This window comes from Penicillium vulpinum, assembly GCF_028829585.1.
Source record: "Penicillium vulpinum strain IBT 29486 chromosome Unknown utg000002l_segment0_segment0, whole genome shotgun sequence".
NCBI lineage: Eukaryota > Fungi > Ascomycota > Eurotiomycetes > Eurotiales > Aspergillaceae > Penicillium > Penicillium vulpinum.
The window spans coordinates 3,565,665-3,586,151 of NW_026643242.1; the positions used below are offsets into that span (position 1 = coordinate 3,565,665).

Here is a 20,487-nt window from a genome sequence, read left to right on the forward strand (position 1 = left end):
GCTGTTTGTCTGGTTTGCATCCTCTGAGCTTATACAACACGCGCTCTACGGAGTATGTTATACACAAATAAAAGATGTATTTGAATGTATCTCTATATACTCCGTACTCCTTGTAAATATCTTCAATGCTCTATGATTTCAATGTTGGAGATATTTTCAGCTCAGTTGCGATTAAACATAACAACTGGTGAATACTGTTGCTTCCCGACAAAACTAACTCATAGCCTGCAAACTAGGTATGTACCTCAAGAAATACTACTCAATAGCTCAAGTGCTAATGATAACCTTGCCCGTTACTACCCAGTAATGCTCCATGTGTTGAGTCTTTTTGAAATCGACCCTAGGCGTCCCTGAGATCCCAATATGGAGATTCGGGGAAACCCCAATTCAGGGGTAACAAGAGCCGCCAATCAAATATCACCTAAATATGTACTCCGTACAGAGTATGAAGTACGAAGCGTCGCTTAGACAAAGAAATCAACAATTCAAGCTCTAGGTCTAGTCCCGAAATAGGATACCCGATGTCGGTGAGGCGTGTCGGAAGAAGGCCGAGTCGCCCTAGTGCGGGGGACATCAGCCCGGGGAAGGTAGATCACACGGGGGAAAAAAGAAAGCGAGAAAAAAAAAAGAAAAAAAAACACTGCTTTTCTGATTTTCTTGTTCCCGACACAACTCTCTTGTGTACCTAGGCGACATCTTGTCAATATGGAAACCGAAAAATACATGCAAGATATTGAAAATGCTTCAGAGGTATGTTTTCTCATTCCTTGTTTCCTAATTATAGAGCCTACTCTGTTGTTACGGTGTGCAAGCTCAAGAGGACTGACCCTAATGCAGCTTGCCAGCCCCGATGTCGTTGACGATGCTCTCAAGGCACGCGAAAAAGCTTTAGTCTGGAAACAAGATACACGCATCATCCCCTTGTGCGCTGCAATTTACTTGCTTTGTTATCTTGATCGCTCTAACATTGGTATGTCTCCAGACCCCGATATCAGATAGACTTGAAGCTAAAATATATAGGCAATGCCAAAATTCTGAATGCGGATACTCACAATGATCTTCTCTCGGAGACTAATATGACTTCGTATCAGTTCACGTGAGTAGCAACTATTGATCAACCACGAGTATTCAAAGCGCTTACGTATAAAAGAATTGCACTCATGGTATTCCTGATCGCATATGCACTGTTCGAAGTCCCATCAAACTATTTCCTGAAGAAGCTCCGCCCAAGTGTACGTCTAAACCAATCCAACCATTACAATTCCACTAACAATCACCAGCGCTGGATTTCCTTCCTCATGCTCTCCTGGGGCGCAACAACAATGGGTCTTGGTGGTGTCCACAACTACGCCCAAGTAACAGGACTCCGATTCCTCCTTGGCGTAATGGAAGCCGGTCTCTTCCCCGGCTTCGTATACTACCTCACATTCTGGTATCGCAACTCCGAGCGATCGATCCGCGTAGCCCTGATTCTCGCATCGGCAACACTAGCTGGAGCATTTGGCGGTGCAATTGCATTTGGTGTGGGTCATATGAATGGCACTCATGGCCTTTCTGCTTGGAGGTGGCTGTTTATCATTGAGGGGGCCCCGTCGTGTGCATCTGCTGTTTTAGTCTGGTTCTTGTTGCCAGATTACCCAGAGACTGCTAGTTGGCTTACTGCTGAGGAGAAGGAGCTTGCTGCGCAGAGGTTGGTTTTGGAAGGTTCTAAGGGATCTGCTCATGCTATGTCGTGGGAAGACGCAAAGGATACGCTGACTGATTGGAGATTGTATGCTCATTATGCGGTATGTTTTCTGGGCCTTTCCTTCAGTCGGTTTTTGAAATACTCATCAGCCAAAAGGTATACTTCGGCATCTCCACACCATTCTCAAGTCTTTCTCTTTTCACACCTGCCATTACTGCTGGTCTGGGATACTCCAATCTCCGTGCTCAGCTGATGACCGTGCCTCCATACGCGGTAGCCTATGTTGTGACTATAGCCGTGGCCTGGTCCGCAGATTACTTCAACAGGTAAAATGTCTTTCATTCTGAGGCATACGCAATTACTAACCTGAAACCATTAATTCTCAGCCGTGGTCTCCATTCAGCCATATCCTCTTTCATCGGGGCAATTGGTTTTCTCGCCTCCGCAGTTCTGCCTGCCAATGCATATCTAGTAAGTCGGCCAATCATGCCAAGCGAGTACCAAGTCAATGAACTAACCCAAGCCCCAGAGCCGCTATGGATGCCTCATAGTCGCGGCCAGTGGCGCTTTTGCTTGCATTCCACCTCTACTAGGCTGGCTATCCTCCAATATCAGCTCAACAGCCGGTGCGGGACTCGCAATTGCACTGAACATATCATTTGGTGCCCCAGGCCAGATTGTCGGTGTCTGGATCTACAAAAGTGACGAGGCAAAAATCGGCTATCCGACCGGTCATTGGACAAATGCAGCATTGCTTTTCTTTGTGACAGCCGGTTGCATTCTATTGAGGCTCTACTACGGGTGGCGCAATCGCCGTGGAGATGGGGCAAGAAATGGAAAGAGTTTCGCGTATTAGATTGGTAGGACTGGAGAATTTGTGGTGAAAGTTGATAGGACGCAGTTTACGAGCTGCAGGGTATACATGTTGTATACGAAGTTGGGACTGCATGCATCTCAGTCTCAAACAAATAGATGCCTGAAATAATTAATTTTAATAGCAACTTACAAATTTTCGTTGCTTTATATAGAGTACAGACGGCAAACTGATAACTCCAGCTCTGTTATCTAACGCACGGAGTAATGTACAAGGTTTAAATATATGTATTGTACATGCCGGCTGGGTCTCCAATGTGCCCCTTGTCTAACTAAATTTACAAGTTCCAATCATATTCCAGATCTACGAGCCCTATATATCTCGTAGTCAATAACTCATCGTCATACAATCAATAACAGCATCCAACGCCCGTATCAAGCCCCAGATCTAGCACCCGCCACCGCCACCGCCACCGCCACCTCCATCTCCACCTCCACCTCCACCTCCACCTCCATCTCCACTCGTTCCTGCGATCACGGCTCCGGCAGAAGAAGAAGTGCTTCGGTGTGTGCGATGGTTCTTCTTCTTATATGCATCATCAACCTTGTATTTGTGCTGGCTGTGGGCGCCATGGCTGTAGTATGCGGGCCGCGGGGGCAGAGAGTTAGATGTCTCTCTACGCGATGATCCAAAACACATAGTAATATTTGGGCGGAAAGGATCTGCTTGAAATGGGACAGATAGCTGTTTGATGCTTCGGATTGATTGGATATTTTAGAGGTGGAAGTGCTTGGTTTGAGGTAGATTGGTATGCGGTTGGCTTTAGCGATGGGATAATTAATTATATCGTGCTCGAACACCAGGTATCTGACCTAGGCCTGAAAGTATTTTACGTCTTGACTTAATTTTCACTGGTTTGTCTCGTATAAGTCGATCGACATAGCCACCGCCCGAGCAAGGCTGAGTATCACTCTGGTAGCCTGGGGTATACAATGATGTACAGTTCTAGTTAGCAACACACTGCGTATAATGCTAACCCTAATTACTGAGAACATCTATTCTTAGATGCTTTATATAGCACTTTGAGTCCACGGGTTCATTGAGGCCTATCGGCAATGAGTTGGTCAAAATAGACAATTAGGGTTGCTAGTTATTAGAGTTCAGCGTTCCACGGTTCAGTCCAAAGTAAACTGACCAACAGCCAACGTCAACTCTACAGTGTACTTTTGTAGAGATATATATATTTCGAAGCATCAATTGATATTTATAATATTTTTCTTTTTTTTAAATACAATGTATTTGGCTTATTTCACCCAAAAGACAATTTCGGTCATTTTGAATGCTGCCCAACTCGGCCGCTATGTGTCGGAAATTAATGTTTGGCTAGCCACATGGCCAACGTTGTGCTACCCGCGGATGTGTAATTTCGGGCGGAAGGCCAATGCGGCAAGAACCCGCGATGATCAACAGTACCTCAAACGAGGGTACGCATGTACAACGCCCTTTTCTAGAAAGGGGCAAGTCTGTTCCAGCCGGCGGTCATGAATTATGGGTCCATTTCATAAGTATACCCATCATTAATAGGAAATCAAGAGAAAAGGGAAGAATTCATTTATAAAAGCACTGTCGATAGATATTCCATAATCGTATAATGAAAAACAAAAGAAAACAATCTGATAGAAACTAAACCCTGACCATTACAGTCCCAAGAGTCCAGTATAATCCATATATGATACCAACGTAATATATAACCCTGGTCCAGTCCCGTGTCAGAACCTCTTAAACCCAACACAGCCTAACAAGAACCAACAGATACCAAAGAAACTCCCTCCGCTAGGCGCATACATTCGATTTAAACCAAGGAAAGACAAAACGAAGCAAAACGTATCGAATAATCAGACGAAACGTAAATCAAATCCAAATCCAAGTTCTAGACAAAGTAGATGCCCGAAAAATGAAAAATGTTTGTCCTGTTTTAATCCGGTTAACTCCTCGTGACCCTTTGTGCCAAACTGCTTCTATCGCCAAATTTGCCATGTCACATCGCGCTTGAGATTAGGATGAGTCGTTGTGCATCCCGGGTGGCACAGACACAGGCATTTGTCCATAGCTCCAGGGAGAATGAAGCAGCAGGGGGCAACAGATATTCAAAATGCCACCTTAGACTTGTCGACAATGCCACAAGGTAGAATTGCTATTCGAACCGCGTAGCAGAGAGTAGCGATTGGAAATTGTCCCGGGTATGACATCGAACCCGCTTGAGCATGACAAGTCATATGTTTTCGTAGGGACAAACAGCAGTCACTTGACATGATGCATGAGACCCGAGCCCCTCGCTTCTCATCAAGTGGCAGTAAGCCTCTGGCCCAATTTCAGGTTTTGTATCAACGTAGACAGCACAGCAGCAAGAGTAGAGACGAATCATATACCAAAGGCGGCATGTATGAACCCCAATCCGGTGAGCGAAAACAATAATTGGTTGCAGAAAAACGTATTTGGGATGTCTCTGAAGGAATACATATGTGCACCCCCAGAGAGACACGTATGTGAGGAGGGATGGGCGCTGAAAAGAGCCAAAAGAGAGTCTGATTCGCAATGCATCACACGAGGCCTGACGACATCCAGAAACCCTACCCTTTACCTGATCCGTCGGGATCTGGGGTGTGGTGTGTCACGACTGGTTCTGAGGTTTCACAAATGCGAAACAAGGTAGTGACCTGCATTTGGAAGTGGTCATCCGGGGCAGGGATGGTGGATGGTGCATTTTTTCTAAATCTTTTTTAATTATTTGCCCGTATTTCTGATGTCAAGAATCATGAATCATCCCACCAGAGTCCATGACATAGACTCTGCATTGCAGTGAGTCATTGTGAGCTGGACTTGCAGAAACTGGGAATCAGTGGCTGTGTTGTCGACGAGGGATAGTGCATGCATCAAAGGGACTCGGGAAGAAAAGGGTGTCGACACGAAAAAAAGAGGTGGGAGGAGAAGATTGCGGTGAAGGGGATATGTTTTTTTTTCCTGCAGTCAAAAACGCAAGTGAGAGAGCAACGCGACAACAAAGGTATGGGTTTTTGCATCGGATGGGGACCTGTGGATCCCCGAGGGCCCTTCACAACAGGGGGGAAACAAACCAGAACAAGCACCCATCACACCAGGAAAATGAAGAGCAACAGAGTTCAGGATCAACGTCAGAATCGAGAACCAAGCAAATTGATAAAAACACAAGAAGTGAAGAGAATGCCACCCAAGACTAGTAGGAAATATTTCAAAGAAAGAATACGATCAGAAGCCGCCAGCTCCGCGACCATAGCCGGACGAGGTTGCCTGCGGGAACAGCTGACCCTGATAGACAGTAGCAGCCCGGGGCTGCTGATTTAGGGCCTTGAGGGCCACCTCGGCGGCGTCCTCTTTGGCATTGTTGATAAACTGACCATCATACCAGTAACGAGCGGCGATATTCTGGCCCTGGACGGTGACGGTACTGGACCAGGCAGTACGACCTCCTGCAATGGCGAGATAAAACTAATTAGCTTTCCACTGTCAAAAGCTCGGAAACTAAAAGTCGGTGTACAAGTGAAGGAGGGGGGCATTTTTCTCCGTCTTTTTCTGCAAGACTCCACTCCCTTCCTGCAATGCCCACACACGAGACACATAGCGGTGGATGGAGGTACGCTGTGTATATATGTATTGGACCGGAAGATAGGAGGGTAAATAAAATAATCACGTTCTGCAGAATGGGAAGACGGTGGATGAAGACCGAGGAGGAGGAGGATTGGAAATCGGGTAAGTACCTCGCCGATCGGAGACAATGTTGAAGACAGGAGGAGACAGCTTGGTGCGTGTGCAATGATCTGAAGACGGTTAGTCGGGTATTCTTGTCATTTGGGAGATAATTTGATGCTGCTGATGCTGGAATACGCATTCCAATGGCTTACCCTGGAGCTGATCCTGCCAACTGGGCCGGCTGCCAGCGCTATTCCCTTGAGGACTGGTAGTATAAGACATTGCTGCTTCGTAAATGGATGGGATAACGGAGGAGCTGTTGAACTTTGCGATTGAGATGGTATGAAGTGGGATAGAAGGCGGGGAGGATATGAGTGCACGATAGTGTCGTTTAATAACCCAATTGAAGATGAAGATAGAGAAAAGCAAGTCGGACTTCAAGGGAAAACCAGAAGATATAAAAGAAAGAACAGGATCAGACGAGGTCAATTGGACTCGCTTGGAATCTCTAGAGATCTTCTTAAATGTATTTTTCAATGACCTTTTTAGACCTGGACGACATGGGGAGCGGGGAGTCATATAAACAGTGGGCCATATCTTCAAGGCCAGGAAAAGACACCCCGTTGTTACTTTTTTTTTTTTTCTTTGTAATTTCTAAATTTTTTGGTATTTCTTTTTTGTCAAAAATTTTTTTTAAAATATTTTCCCCCTGGGAACAAACAGGAGCCTAACCCTCAAACCTAACAGAGGGGGCTTATGCATGTCGATGTGGACATGACACAGCGTCAGCCAAATCCCCCCTCCCTATCCACCAGTCAAGGAACGTAGGCGTAGGAAAAGTATGCGGATCATTTTGAGGCTGCAACCTGGAACGGCCCGGCGCACGCCGACTAAGCAAAAAACAGCCCTTGAAGAAACGCTAGACAGCACGTAAGGGTTATGGAAGGAAGAGGGGCAAAACCGGATGTTTCCAAGTTAGTTCCCGTTCTATGACAGACAAGGAGATATTGGCCAGTTCCCCTAGGATCCCAGAGTAAATGACATCTTTTTCGGGAGTAAGTTGGATGCGGATTGGATAGAAAAGTGAACAAGTCAGAGAACCCCACGTTGGGTTTTTCTTTTTTGATTTGCATGCGATTTTCCTTTTGGATTTTTTTTTTTTTTTTTGGGATTTTATTTTTTCTTCCTTGCCTCACTCGAGCACAAGTACTTTAGGTCAGGAGAAAAAAAAAACCAAAAGAAAACGAAAATACTATCATCTCCCGAGATTAGTTTGCGCATGGACTTAAACCGTATCGGCGGAACGGCGGGCTTCTGGAACAACCATGAGAGACTGCATGAGGGGTATAGAGAGCTGTAGGTGATCTCTGCCCAAAAAGCGGAGCCTGTGGACACAGCGTTGGTGTCATAGCTTTTATTGTTTAATTGTTTTTTTCAAGTCATGGATGTAGAGGATGCCCGAAGTGTAGATTCAACTCCCAAGTTGGGCCGCATTGGAAAGTGTTGCCAGCTCATCATGATGAATGAGATCATGACTATTTTGGAGAAAGTCGACTTTCACACATTGTTGACTTGGAAGGGGTTGCTGGGCACCTCCAAAGCCACAGACCGGGCCGCCCTGCATGAACAGTTGCTGTCGGGCCTAGGATTAACATAGAAGAGAAAAAAAGGGACAAAGCGATGGAATGAGGCGAGATGGGTGGCATTTCCGCCGGAGAAACGTCAGAAAGGCGTCAGGAAAGCATGTGTTGCAGAGATCTCGAACAAAGATACGGCCAAGAACCCCCTGGTTCATTTTCATGTTGTCGGCTAGTCCCGTCGGGTTAACCGCCCTGATGTGCAGAGATACCCATAGAAGGAAATTCATCGACAGCTCATTTGTTATTGTTTTTTTAAAGACAGGCTGAATGTTCCCGTCGGAGCGAATGGATGTTCACTTTGCCAGAGATGTGTTGGGCATTCATGCAGAGTTCAATATCCTCAACCATGGTTCTCAATAATGCGGCTAACATCGAGTATGCACGAAACACGTAGAGAAACAGCCGATGGTCGACAGGGGACTAGGCCAGCACATTATAGGGCGTCTAAAATGTTTAGAAAAAAGAAAAAAGAAATGACAAAAAACGAATTGAGGGGCTTGCCCCGCACCCAATCTTGATCTGTTGATGTACATCTATTACATGTATGCTGCGCAGTAGACTACATAAGTACCACGTACAATGTAGGTACCTACAGTAGTAGACATAGTATACCAGTATACCGGCATCTTAAAAGAATACCGGGTATTATATTGGCTATTTCTTTGAATTTCCCATAAGGCAGCAAGGTCAAGGGTGTTCTTTGGGCTGTTACTCGCGCTAAAAAGAAAAGATTCATCCAGAGCCAATCGATCATGAGCCCCAAACAATAGTACTGAGCTTCCAGGGTTCTTCATATGGCGCGCTAGTCTATTTATTTCTCACCCTGTCTGCATTCTGAGGAAAATCTTAGGTGAGGTTGTAGGGTGTACATGCATTTAGTTCACAGGTCAATAGGTCAACAGAGCACGAGACATTTTAGCTCCAGAGTCGAACCATGGTTCGCATAATTAAACTAGCCCTAGCTCAAGAATTGAACCATGGTTCACTTTTTGAAGCGGTCAGACTCAACGTATGCAACGCCAGCATAGCAATAAACCCCTTCGGATGCGAAATGAAATTGTAAGCTATCATGCTCGGCTATAATCCATGTAATATTTAAAATGCCCAAATCTGCAAGCCTGCTTGATCCCCTGTCAAATCCGTATTAGAGGATCGCCCGGAATTAGGCTTCTCAAGTCCCCCGGAGTCCCGTTACATCGAGATGATTCGTATCAACGAACAAGAAAGATGAAACAAAAAGGATGGAAGGATGAAAAAGAAAAAAAAACAAAAAAAAAATTTTAAACATAGAGAAGCATAACGAGAATCATCCACAAGAAGAAGCCAAACCAGAGCAAGAACAACAAAACATTCATATCCTGCGTCATTAACATCATTAAGTCATTAAATGCAGGACCAAATCCCGTGCACCATAAATATCCCGACTAATGCAGGACCAACTCATCCATCAAGTTCGTCTCATCATACATTATCCTTGTCTGGACTTGGAGCCGATAACCCCTGTGTCGCTTAGGCGGATCCTCTCCGCTGCAATACCTGGCCGATCAGGCGCCGAGGGCCCATGCGCTCCAGACTCTTTGCTAACGAGTGCTGAGCGGGCAGGATCCAGGACGGACGCCGCTCGTGATGCCAGCGACGACGAATGCAGTCGTCAACTAGCGCGACTATCCCTGTTGCGACAATCACACTGGGAAAAAGCGAACGAATCCATCAGCCTCATGTCTCATCATCACTTTGTGCAGGGATATTATAGTGCATTTCGCATGGCGGATGCGTTGGTGAATTGTACACGAACCACAACCCCCCTCATACGAACCACAGAAAAAGAAAAGAGAGGCAAAATAATAAAAAAAAAGAGGGGGAATACACAACAAAATAAAAAAGCAAATAGAGTGAAGGCCCGGCCCAGAGAGCAAAACGGGCCAGGTGGTTGAGGGGTAGAGCAGGGATTCAACATAACTTACTCGGCAACATCAGGCATCGTCTTGCAAACTTCAGGATCACTGATCCACAATGAAGAGGGTGGCACCCAACCCCCCTTACTTTCCTCCTCAACAACCTCCAACGGCGCCAACGTATCCGGAACCAAATGAGCAATAGTCTTGGAAGTGCGCGTGTCAACCAAGAAATAAGACACTTCGTGCAGATCACCCTCTTTGCGGACCTCCCTCCGCCACTGGTACTTCGTGGACCAATACTCGAACTCATACTTCTTAGTCGAGCCAGGTCCTTTGCGGCGTAGCTCGACATGCGCATAATTCGAGAATTCGAGCAAAATTGTCTCACCCAGTATCGGCAAAGTGCACTGTCCTTCCTTCTCCTTCTCCAACTCATCCTCCCCGATCGTCTTTTCATCTACCTCTTCCCCCGCAGCAAGGCCATGGCCATGGCTATGTCCATGTCTATTCCCATGGGGACAGCCAGCCCCATGCCCCGAATCCTGCCTCTTAAGCTCCCCATTCGGCTGACAATGACAACCTGCTGAACCAGGCCTGAACCCAGCAAAAACATTACTCCATGAGGTTCGCAGTGCAGGCCTTCGCTCATGAGCAGGCACGACCTCCCGCCTCGCAGAATGGCACACCTCGCGCCCTGAGTCCCGGCAGTACCGTCTGAAAGAGAACTTCCGCGAGAAGAGGTCGTACATGCGCAGGTGGAAGAGGATAACGTCGCGCTGGGAGCCGTCACGGAGATGAACGGGCGTGTCGACGCGCAAGTTCATATTTCCGTCGATGGTTGTGTCGTCGTGGCGGATAAGCAGTCGCCGCGAAGACGGGAAGAGCGGCGCGAAGGATGAGGGTGTTGAGGGGATTGCATCTAGTGGATAAAATTCTTGCCGCTCATTTACGCAGTAGCGGCCCTCGTGGGGGCTTGAGGCCTCGGTTTGTTGGGGCTCGGGATCAAGTTCGGCTATGGAGTTTGTTGTTGAAGCGTAGGTTGAAGTTGAGGAGCGAGGGCGTTGCTCGCGACTCTCATACTTAACTTCGGCTTCAGCTTCGGATCTGTAGGTGTGTCTTCGGGTTGAGCTGGGGACCCAGTCATTTTTGTGTGGTTTGGGGACTGTTCTCTCGCTGTGAATTGTTGCTGCCGTGCTTTTTGAGGATGAACTGTCTGTTGAGCTGTAGCTGCCAGCTTGGCAGGATTTATAGGAGCCCATAGTGGTTGCGATGCCGATTTGGGCTATAGGTGTGTATATGTATGTGTTTCACTGATCTACAGTGAAATAGGCGAAGAAGGGTAGAAAAAGCGGATATAAGCCAGGAATATGGTCAAAATCAGCCGTAAGTAAGCCGCAGGTGGTGTGGTTGACCAAATAAGATATATCAGAGTAAAAGCGATCACACCCGGCGTTTGGACCTGTAGATAGTCCGGTTGATTCCGCAAGTCAAGGAGGGGTCAGATACTCATAACATGGGGTACAGAGGGAATAATAAAATTGACAAGGAACATTAAGATATCCCCAGAGTTATTATCAGGGATACAGTAACAATAAGAGTGAGAATCATATGATCGAAAGGGAAAAGGGCAGGGGTGGGGGATTTCCTGTTTGAGAAGACAAAAATATAGAATAAATAGGGGAATTGGAATTGGGAAGGGGGGGGAAAATGTAAAAGAGACGAAAAGCAAAGTCACAGAAAAAGAAATTCGAATACTCAAAGCCAAAAAAAAATCAGGTAAGAGAGAATGTAGAAAACTGGACTGTCACAATGTGGGAAGTATTTAGAACATTGAGGGGGGGGAATGGAGAATGTTCAACTCGTCATTTTTTGGTACCCGACTCTTTGTTCTTCTACTCCATACGCACCCACACACTATCAAAGAATTTATTTACGAGAGCCACACAGCTAAAACCAATTATCTTAAACTATGGCACAAATAGAAACAGAAGAAGATGAAAAGAACACCAGCCAGCTTCACATCCGGGGGCTATGAGTGAATATTAATAAATCCTACCTATAAGAAGTGATAAAATTACTCTCTAGTGCGTTATGCGTTGTGTGATAGTGCCTGTGTCTTATCCTCATTCGTGGCTTCATCCCCATTTTTGCTTTTTGTTTCCCAGCAAGAGCCAGTGAGATTGCGGGGGGCTGCATCGAACTGGTCTGGACACGAGATTCCCTGTACTCCGTATCTACTCCGTATGTTGTAGGGAGATACTTAAGTACTTGAAGTGTTTCTTTTTGTTATTTCAGGGCTCGAGCCCTCTAGGGTCCAAGCACTTGAAAATTCTTATATACATTATCCTGAGTACAGGGTACACAACTTCTAGTTTTGAAAAGGCATCCCTTTCTACATACATGTACATATTTCAGACGTCATGAGAACCTTAGGAAACCGTGGACCCCGCGGTCCGTTCCGATCCATCGTTGTGTGGTGGAGACAGTAATAGCCGAGATCATCCATCCGGAGTATACACATCCCTAACTATATATACTCCGTACAGTGGATGTATATAGAATATATCACGCCATAAGAAGATCCGATCTGTTCCTGGATAGGTCGCCCCTCAACAATTAAAGAGTTCATACATTCTTCCGATCGTACGATCTATCTAATCTTCTTAACAGGGTCTTAGCATGACGACATAGGATCGGCTAGTTTCAGCGCACAGACTATACCTACATATGTACGTCGCGAGAACGAAAGGAGGTTCTATCCCACTCGAATTCTTCACTCCGGCCTGATTGAGCAAACACAAACATGATGAACTCATAGTCCCCACTGATCATAGTCACCTCGACAATTGATCAACACTGCATCAATGCTACGTGAGAGGCCTGAATTGCGAAGAAAATATGTCCAATAAAATCTATATACGATCACACGTAGCCGAGAGACCGCCGAGAGACCACCCGCGTCTGCGTTCATGCCGAGATGATTACAATGTCCGTCAACATTACCCTGGATGGAAAACTAAAATATATGTCCAATCTGGAAGACAGGTGAGAAGCATGAAAGCAGCAGTCTATATCATATCTGCGCATAGAGAGGCCGAGGAAGCTCCTCGCCAGGCTTGATCGATGACTCCGAATGGCAAGCTGGGTGAGAAACGAGTCCGACACGGCTTCCTGGGATCGGAGCTCGGAAGCCCACATAGGCTTCTCGTCGGTCTTCTACTGTGACGGACCAAGTGTGCAATCCATAGTAGGATGCGATGGAGTGAACCAGCCAGCGACTAAGAAGTGTCAGTGGACTAGGCAATTTTGTTATCAAGAAAGAAAGAAGAAAAAAAACGCAAACATACCCGAATCCAGCGGCACGATCATCAGCCAGAGTCTCAAGCACCATCTTCTCACCCTCTCGCTCACTGTGAGAGCTGATCTCCTTTCGGAGTAGACGTAGCCTCTCCTTTCGCTCGGGCGAGTCGTGCATCTGCCCATTACGGCCGACAAAGACGATCTCATCTTCCGAGTCGTCGCTACCCGAGTTGTCGGGGGCATCCCGTAAGCCCTCTTTCTCAAGCAGAAGCTCCCTCTCGTTCCACTTCTGAATAAATGTACGGACCTCATCTTCCAGATCTCGGAGCATGCCATGCGCAGCACGCGCATGCTTCAGCTTTAATCTCAGCTCCTTTGGAATTTGATGCTTCTCACTAGCTCGCTCAGCAGCCTTCACGGCCGACTGATGATCCACCACATGTGAATAATGGACATCCCACAGGGGCGCAAGATAATAAGGCATCGGGTCATGCCGAGGATAGGTAGGTTGGATATCCCAGTCCTTTGAAGACGGCGGTTGCGCCCAGGGGTTGTGCAACAGACGATCTTAGTGTCTGGTCAGCATTTTCCTGCCAAACCTGCGCCAAAGCCAAAAGCAAACAGGAAAAAGGTAAAGAAATCGGCATTCACCACGGCCTATCTAGTGCATATACAACGTACCGTTCTCCCAGCGCTGTCTCCGACGGCTGCCGTCTTTACCCTTGAGCAGAGCCTCCCGGGTCTTGAGGCCATCTCGGCGCAGAGGCTCCCGACGTCGGAAGTTGACTGTCGGGGGACGGGACTCGACCTTGACTGGTTGCGACGGGATCGCGTCGTCGAGAGGGATCGACAGCGAAACAGTGGTCCCACGCAGACCCAAGCGCGTCGGGGTCGGTGTGGGCGGCATCCTCGCTGCAGGGGCTGAGTCCGACAGGGACAAGTCCTGCAGGGACACTACTGCATGCTGCTCTGTCCATGTGGAGATGGCTAGGGCTTGTTGCGGCGACAGATGCCCTTGCGAACCCTCTGGGCGCAGGCGTGGATGGATAGCCATAATGTACGGTCTAATTCAAGCAACAGTTCTAGGGAGAAAGAGGGATAAAGATAGGATAGGAATGGGCAAGATAAGGACCTGGGAGAGATGATACCCCGTCGGACGCAAGGTTGTCTGCACGGGACAACTGGATTGACGCTGATTGGTGGAATGTGGGTGACTGATAGCCCTAGCCCTGATTTCCTATTTGGGTGTGGAATTTGGAATTCAGGAACCAGAAGGTGGAGCAAAAATATATCGAGGCTGTACAAAGTAAACACTAGTACTCCGTACTCCGTAGTAGAGTTAGTTAGCTCCAAGGCTGTATAGTTATGGAATAGGTCATATATAAATAATCAATGAGCCTTATCTCCGCAGGGCTGTGAGTCACGGCGCAGTCATAGTGGAGTTTCTCTTTTTCTCCACCTTTTCAATCCCCTTCAATTCCCCACGCCTGTGCCTTTTCAAGGCCCTGGATTTTGGCACCTTGGACATAAATTGAGGAGCCAATATAGTAATGTGTTTGAGATTCTAAAAATCGGATACACCGGAAGTCTTTCCGTTCTAAGAATAATACAGAGCCTCGGTGTTTTTAGCGCGCGGGGTCCAAAAATGGCTTGGCGCAGGGCGCGTGATACCTCTTCCCAGAGCTTTTAAAAGAAACCTGAGACCCTCTCCAAGTTTCGTATTTTGTTTATTCTTCTTATCATTATTTTCATCATGAAGTTCCTCACTCTTGCGCTGAGTGCAACGGCAACTGCCATGGCTATGGTCAACCCAGAGCAACAACCTCTAGCACCTTCAATTGTCCAAAACCCTCAATCTAAGTCTCTGATCGAACTTGCCCCATACCGGACACGATGGGTAACCGAAGAAGAAAAATGGTCGCTCAAGCTAGTAAGCCAAGCTTTGATTCGAATTAAATCATGCCATAGTGCTAACGTCCCACCAGGATGGAGTGAACTTCATCGATGTCACCGAGGAATACCAATCAGGCTCCTACGGAACCCTCCACACCACACGGGTAGTCCACTACCCAGGAACGATGGAGCACTCACACGAGATTCTGCCTTTGGCTGAAACTCTCGACAAGAGCAACATGAGAAGTAACCTAGAACACTTCACATCCTTCTACACGCGCTACTACAAGTCACAAACGGGAATCGAGTCAGCAACCTGGCTATTCGACCAAGTGACTGCTGCAGTGCACGAGTCTGGCGCCAGCGACCATGGTGCAACCGTGGAGCGATTTGACCATCCTTGGGGACAGTTCAGTATCATCGCCCGCATTCCCGGCCAGACGGATAATACCGTCGTCCTCGGTTCCCACCAGGACAGCATCAACCTGTTCCTGCCTTCAATCCTGGCTGCGCCCGGCGCAGATGACGATGGCAGTGGAACAGTTACTATCCTCGAAGCTCTTCGTGCCCTGCTGCGGTCGGAGACTATCGCCCACGGAAAGGCCCGCAACACCATCGAGTTCCACTGGTACTCTGCCGAGGAAGGTGGCTTGCTCGGATCGCAGGCTGTCTATGCTAAATATAAGAAGAATCAGCGGAACATCAAGGCCATGCTCCAGCAGGATATGACTGGGTATGTTCAGGGTACTCTGGATGCTGGCGAGAAGGAGTCTGTGGGTGTTATTATCGACTATGTCGATGCTGGACTTACTGCATTCATTAAGGAGGTTATCACTACCTACTGCGATGTGCCTTATGTCGAGACAAAGTGTGGTTATGCCTGCTCTGATCATGCTTCTGCTAGTCGGTATGGATACCCCTCTGCATTTGTGATCGAATCTCAGTTTGAGAACTCCGATAAGAGGATCCACACTACCGAGGATAAGATCGAGTATTTGAGCTTCGATCATATGCTGCAGCATGCGAAGATGAGCTTGGCTTTTGCTTACGAGCTGGCTTTTGCTCCTTTCTGATCTTATGCTGGTTTACATGAGGATTCGGCGTTTTATGTGATATACCTCCGAGCTGCCCAGGTGGGCTCTCTCGTTAAGAGTACATTGAGGTTCAACCCGATGCTGTTTTTATTTTTATTTTCCGTCTTGAGGGCTTATACCCTATATATCCTCAATTGAATGATTATGACTTGTTAAACCTGGCGAATCTAGAACCATTCATCCTTCTGTACTCAAGCACAAGGCGGTCTGAACGGCTCATACTAGACTCCAATACGACCTCGGGAGCACTCAGGCATGCGAATTGTAATCGAAATATAGGGTACCCACTAGCATTAGTACAGCCGTAGAGGAAGCTGATCTTTTTCTTTGTCTGATTACATCTGCTCCTCACAACGTGGTAAATAGCTACTCAATTACGAGAATGATAATCATCCGACATTTCTCCACCTCCGGGCGATACCCGAGTGTTCCCCTCAGGACAGGCACGGGATTTTTTTCCCTTCTGGATAAAATACATAGGACCGTCACCATATCCCTTGAACGCGGACTTGTAGCCTGGACAGGAAGGAGTCTTTTGGGCAGATATCACCCACAATTTGCAGTTGCCCCATGTAGTACTTCGTAGATTCGAAGCAGATTCGATATAGTACTAGTAGTAAAAATTTGTATATGTCCACTCCACCTCAACAGGGGCTAGATCCAAATATGACGTAGGGATACCTTCCCGATGTCGCACGTGATACCCCTCCATCTTGTCCAAAAAGTAAACTCGCCGTTTTCAGACTTGTCACTTCCAATTGGAACTTCTACCTCCAGTCGACCAAATCTTCTTCTTCGGGGTCAATCATTCCAAACCATCCACATAAACCACCGACCTCAACCTACCCACCATGATCTCCTCAACCCCTTACGCCAAAGAGCTCCAACTCGCCAGCCTAGCCGTACAACGAGCAGCCCTCCTTACAAAAGAGCTCCTCTCTGCAGTCGATAAAGGCGCCCTTGACAAGAGCGACTCCTCGCCCGTAACAATTGCCGACTTCGCTGCCCAAGCCTCAATAATTGCAGCCATCCACAATGCCTTCCCAGACGACGACATCGTTGGCGAAGAAGATGCCACAGCCCTTCGCTCAAATCCCGAGCTTCTTGCAAGAACCTGGGACCTAGCAACCAGCATCCACCTCAATGACCCAGACAGCGAAGCTCTCCTCCACACCCCACGCTCCCACTCCGAACTCCTCGACCTAATCGACCTCGGTGCAAGAGGCGCTTGCACCCCCACCAGCAGAACCTGGACTCTAGACCCCGTAGATGGAACAGCAACCTATATCCGCGGCGAGCAGTATGCAGTATGCCTTTCACTCGTCGAAAACGGAATCCAGAAAATCGGCGTTCTCGGCTGCCCTAATCTCCTGGTGTCAGGACCCGTCGCCGAACACCGCGTCGACCGCAACGGTCTCGGCCAGATGATCTCAGCCGTTGTCGGGCAGGGTGCTACCATCAGACCTATGGGTCCGGGCGCTTTGCTGCCGGCACGTCCGCTTGAACGTGTCCCGCAGGTTGGGGCTTCGGACGTGCGGTTCATTGATACCCGTGCGGCGAAGACGCAGGATCTTGAGGCTCATGCCCGTGTGGCGGCGAGTCTTGGCTGCCCGTGGCCAAACCCGGTGGATTTGTGGTCAGCGCAGATGCGTTATGTTGCCATTGCCGTGCAAGGAGGGTGTAATGCTTTCGTCAAGGTGCCATTGAGTCCAGATTATCGCTCCAAGATTTGGGATCATGCGGGTGGCATGCTGATTGTGCAGGAATTGGGTTGTCTCGTTACAGATCTTGAGGGGAAACCGGTTGATTGTGCGCTAGGTCGTACATTGGCTGGGTGTTATGGTATGGTTGTTGGGCCGGCTTCGGTTCATGGGAGGATTGTGGAGGCTGTGAGGGAGGCACGGGGATTGTGATTCTTTTTTCTATTTCTTTTATATGTATATGGCATGGAGGGGTTCTATTTGGTCTTGTTTTTTGCATGTTGGTTTTGATACCCTAGATAATCATATCATTGGCATCGTTACTATACTACTATGTTACATATGTACATATAAGGTAGACTTACTTTTTCTACCGGCGTGAGGCGTGAGCACTGGCCTCTTTCCCCGCATTACCCATAACCTCAAGTAATTCCTATTTATACTTACATATACATAACATGTATACTAAAAAGGGCGTATTCCGTGCCTTGCGTTGTTTCATACCCATTTTCAAGGTTATTTTTAGTCTCAAATCGTCTTCCGGCGCCTAACTAGGCTCAATTGCGGGTCTCATTTTCCTTGATTTCCGCTTTCAATGTCCTATGAGTTCTTAGCTCACTATTACCTTTTTGTATTTCCATGTCAGTGTCAGGTTGATCTTTGTATCGAATAGGACTGTGCACGGTGATCTACGCTTGGCAAAATTTGCATCGAGTTATGGTTCCAGCTGGAGTCGACTGGGGGATGGCGCTCAGTCCCTGTTTCACGAGGAACATAAGTATTCCTAGTGGAACTGAAAGCCTCGAATAAAATTGGACTATATTTGACTATATTTGACTATAGTATATCATAAAAAATAACAATTTCACCTTGAGAAAATCAAGTACGCATATAGTGCAAAAGTAACCCTAAATATGAGATAAAAAAGCGCTGATGTCATCATCGTGAAATTGACCTCATCTACATCATTGCCTGTTCTTCCAAGGTTGCTCTCCCTAGAATGGTCTAATTCTATTGGATGATGGTCTGATGACCCTATGCGGGGAATCCCTTCTTAAAATTATAAGACCCCTCTCTTCTAAACATCTTCTTTTTTATTATTATACTCAGCTTCATCAGCTTGGGTAATAAATTTATCATGGCATCATTCAACCCATTTGCTAGACGTGAAACTCACAGCGCCAGCTCGCTGAATACATACCGCGTCCTTGTACCCCTCACCTGGGCTCTGGTCGTGGTGGTCGGCGGCTACTATTCTGTTCACTCGCCTGACGATACCAAGAAGGGCAAAAAGATCTGGAAGCAGGCCAATAAGCATAACACTCCATTCAGCCAGAACACTACTGTAACTGGCGTTTTCTGGTTAGTTCAATTTTGAATAGCACATCCATGCCGATATTGGATATGGTTATGCTTTGGAATATTTACAGCCTAACACCCTATCCAGGATCTTCCTCCTCCTATCTCAGCTCAGCTATGTCTGGCACCTCTTCTCCAAGAACAGTGTCCTCGTCACGGCAGCTGCCAACGTAGCCACCCACTTTATCCTGAACAATCTCTTCCTCGCCGCTTGGATCCTCCTCTGGACCCGGAACCACTTCTGGGGCGCGGAGATCATCCTCGTCGCTCACCTAATCAACCAGACAGTCACCTACTGGCGCCATCGCGGCCTACCCGCATTCGTGCACCTGCCCGCCATTGCCGGTCCCTATGCCTGGACACTCACTGCGCTATTCTGGAACGGCGCGGTTGCTGTCAACAGCCACAATCTGCCTGGACGTATTGTTGCTAATATCTTTATCTGGTTTATTCTTGTGATTGGACTGTTTGATATTGTCCTTCGAGAGGATTATATCCTTGGGTATTGCTTGAGTTGGTTGACGCTGTGTAAGTTCTTCCTCGTATCTTCACTTTTCTCTAGTGCTTTGCTGATATATATACCCCCAGCACTTGCCCTTAGACAAGTCGCTATCAAGGTCATTGCCCTGCAATGGATCTTTGCCTTTACTGTCTTTGCCGTGTTCTTGGCCGTCTCTCTTTACATCTCCACGACCAAGTACACTGGCCGCGACAGCCTCTTCCGTCGTGTTGCCCACCCCGAGTCGGTGGACCGGGAGAGAGAGCCGCTGCTAAACGAGGGAGTGTGAGCGTGTCGTTATGCCAGCATTTAGGACCCACTGTCATAAGCCTAACCTAACCAGTCGGTCGATGGGCCATATTTTGAGGATCGGACTGGGCGAAGGCCCGAGAACGAGAACAAACAAGAATGAAATTTATGAATGGGGAGATCTGCAAGGCCAGTCTTGTTTTGGAAGAATTACTCACTTTTTTGTGATACCTTAAACGATGTACGGAGTAATCTTCAAATGCACTCTGCAGATGCATCGACCCACTTCGGAGGATGGTCGATATTGAACATTGGAAGACATGGTATTGGATACTATTGAATATCTTGACAAATTTGATGGCATAGGGAATAGAATGGATGACAGAAAATCACATGTATTCTATTTTAATAATCACCTGATTATTGTGTTTCAAGACCTTTCCCCCGTGCTGATTCGTGACATCCAAGTCCCGCGTTGCCCTGACAACCATATGCACCTCCACCTTGTTGATGCAAAGTGACGGATATGAACGGGCTGGACTTGTTGCCTAATCGATTCTTTTTATTCTTCTATTGCCTTGTGTTTCTCTTTATCTTGCTTGTGTGTCGAGCTTTGATATTGATATTT

The 20,487-nt window shown here is 47.3% G+C and overlaps 10 protein-coding genes across 10 annotated transcripts; 5 read left to right on the plus strand and 5 right to left on the minus strand.

Annotated features, from left to right (window-relative positions):
- Positions 1 to 705: 705 nt before the first annotated feature.
- Positions 706 to 2,543, plus strand: N7479_004415 (uncharacterized protein; the record flags this gene model as incomplete). The annotated part of the gene is made up of 7 exons (XM_057252112.1): positions 706 to 970; positions 1,021 to 1,096; positions 1,151 to 1,232; positions 1,281 to 1,787; positions 1,844 to 2,013; positions 2,074 to 2,158; positions 2,217 to 2,543. The coding sequence occupies 7 exons, from the start codon at positions 706 to 708 to the stop codon at positions 2,541 to 2,543; spliced, it is 1,512 nt and encodes a 503-aa protein (XP_057111437.1).
- Positions 2,544 to 2,948: 405 nt separating this feature from the next.
- On the minus strand, positions 2,949 to 3,200 carry N7479_004416 (uncharacterized protein; the record flags this gene model as incomplete). The annotated part of the gene is made up of 1 exon (XM_057252113.1): positions 2,949 to 3,200. One exon carries the CDS (start codon positions 3,198 to 3,200, stop codon positions 2,949 to 2,951), a length of 252 nt encoding a protein of 83 aa, XP_057111438.1.
- Positions 3,201 to 5,321: 2,121 nt separating this feature from the next.
- N7479_004417 (uncharacterized protein) lies at positions 5,322 to 5,651 on the minus strand (the record flags this gene model as incomplete). The annotated part of the gene is made up of 2 exons (XM_057252114.1): positions 5,322 to 5,522; positions 5,562 to 5,651. 2 exons carry the CDS (start codon positions 5,649 to 5,651, stop codon positions 5,322 to 5,324), a joined length of 291 nt encoding a protein of 96 aa, XP_057111439.1.
- A 135-nt stretch (positions 5,652 to 5,786) lies between these two features.
- N7479_004418 (uncharacterized protein) lies at positions 5,787 to 6,509 on the minus strand (the record flags this gene model as incomplete). The annotated part of the gene is made up of 3 exons (XM_057252115.1): positions 5,787 to 6,007; positions 6,296 to 6,355; positions 6,440 to 6,509. 3 exons carry the CDS (start codon positions 6,507 to 6,509, stop codon positions 5,787 to 5,789), a joined length of 351 nt encoding a protein of 116 aa, XP_057111440.1.
- A 1,159-nt stretch (positions 6,510 to 7,668) lies between these two features.
- N7479_004419 (uncharacterized protein) lies at positions 7,669 to 7,884 on the plus strand (the record flags this gene model as incomplete). The annotated part of the gene is made up of 1 exon (XM_057252116.1): positions 7,669 to 7,884. One exon carries the CDS (start codon positions 7,669 to 7,671, stop codon positions 7,882 to 7,884), a length of 216 nt encoding a protein of 71 aa, XP_057111441.1.
- A 1,492-nt stretch (positions 7,885 to 9,376) lies between these two features.
- Positions 9,377 to 11,024, minus strand: N7479_004420 (uncharacterized protein; the record flags this gene model as incomplete). The annotated part of the gene is made up of 2 exons (XM_057252117.1): positions 9,377 to 9,554; positions 9,832 to 11,024. 2 exons carry the CDS (start codon positions 11,022 to 11,024, stop codon positions 9,377 to 9,379), a joined length of 1,371 nt encoding a protein of 456 aa, XP_057111442.1.
- A 1,814-nt stretch (positions 11,025 to 12,838) lies between these two features.
- N7479_004421 (uncharacterized protein) lies at positions 12,839 to 14,119 on the minus strand (the record flags this gene model as incomplete). The annotated part of the gene is made up of 3 exons (XM_057252118.1): positions 12,839 to 13,043; positions 13,113 to 13,632; positions 13,747 to 14,119. 3 exons carry the CDS (start codon positions 14,117 to 14,119, stop codon positions 12,839 to 12,841), a joined length of 1,098 nt encoding a protein of 365 aa, XP_057111443.1.
- A 699-nt stretch (positions 14,120 to 14,818) lies between these two features.
- Positions 14,819 to 16,031, plus strand: lap1 (putative aminopeptidase; the record flags this gene model as incomplete). The annotated part of the gene is made up of 2 exons (XM_057252119.1): positions 14,819 to 14,995; positions 15,051 to 16,031. 2 exons carry the CDS (start codon positions 14,819 to 14,821, stop codon positions 16,029 to 16,031), a joined length of 1,158 nt encoding a protein of 385 aa, XP_057111444.1.
- Positions 16,032 to 16,903: 872 nt separating this feature from the next.
- On the plus strand, positions 16,904 to 17,965 carry N7479_004423 (inositol monophosphatase family protein; the record flags this gene model as incomplete). Its single annotated transcript, XM_057252120.1, has 1 exon — positions 16,904 to 17,965. One exon carries the CDS (start codon positions 16,904 to 16,906, stop codon positions 17,963 to 17,965), a length of 1,062 nt encoding a protein of 353 aa, XP_057111445.1.
- Positions 17,966 to 18,890: 925 nt separating this feature from the next.
- On the plus strand, positions 18,891 to 19,899 carry N7479_004424 (DUF1774 domain-containing protein; the record flags this gene model as incomplete). Its single annotated transcript, XM_057252121.1, has 3 exons — positions 18,891 to 19,114; positions 19,200 to 19,639; positions 19,700 to 19,899. 3 exons carry the CDS (start codon positions 18,891 to 18,893, stop codon positions 19,897 to 19,899), a joined length of 864 nt encoding a protein of 287 aa, XP_057111446.1.
- Positions 19,900 to 20,487: the final 588 nt, after the last annotated feature.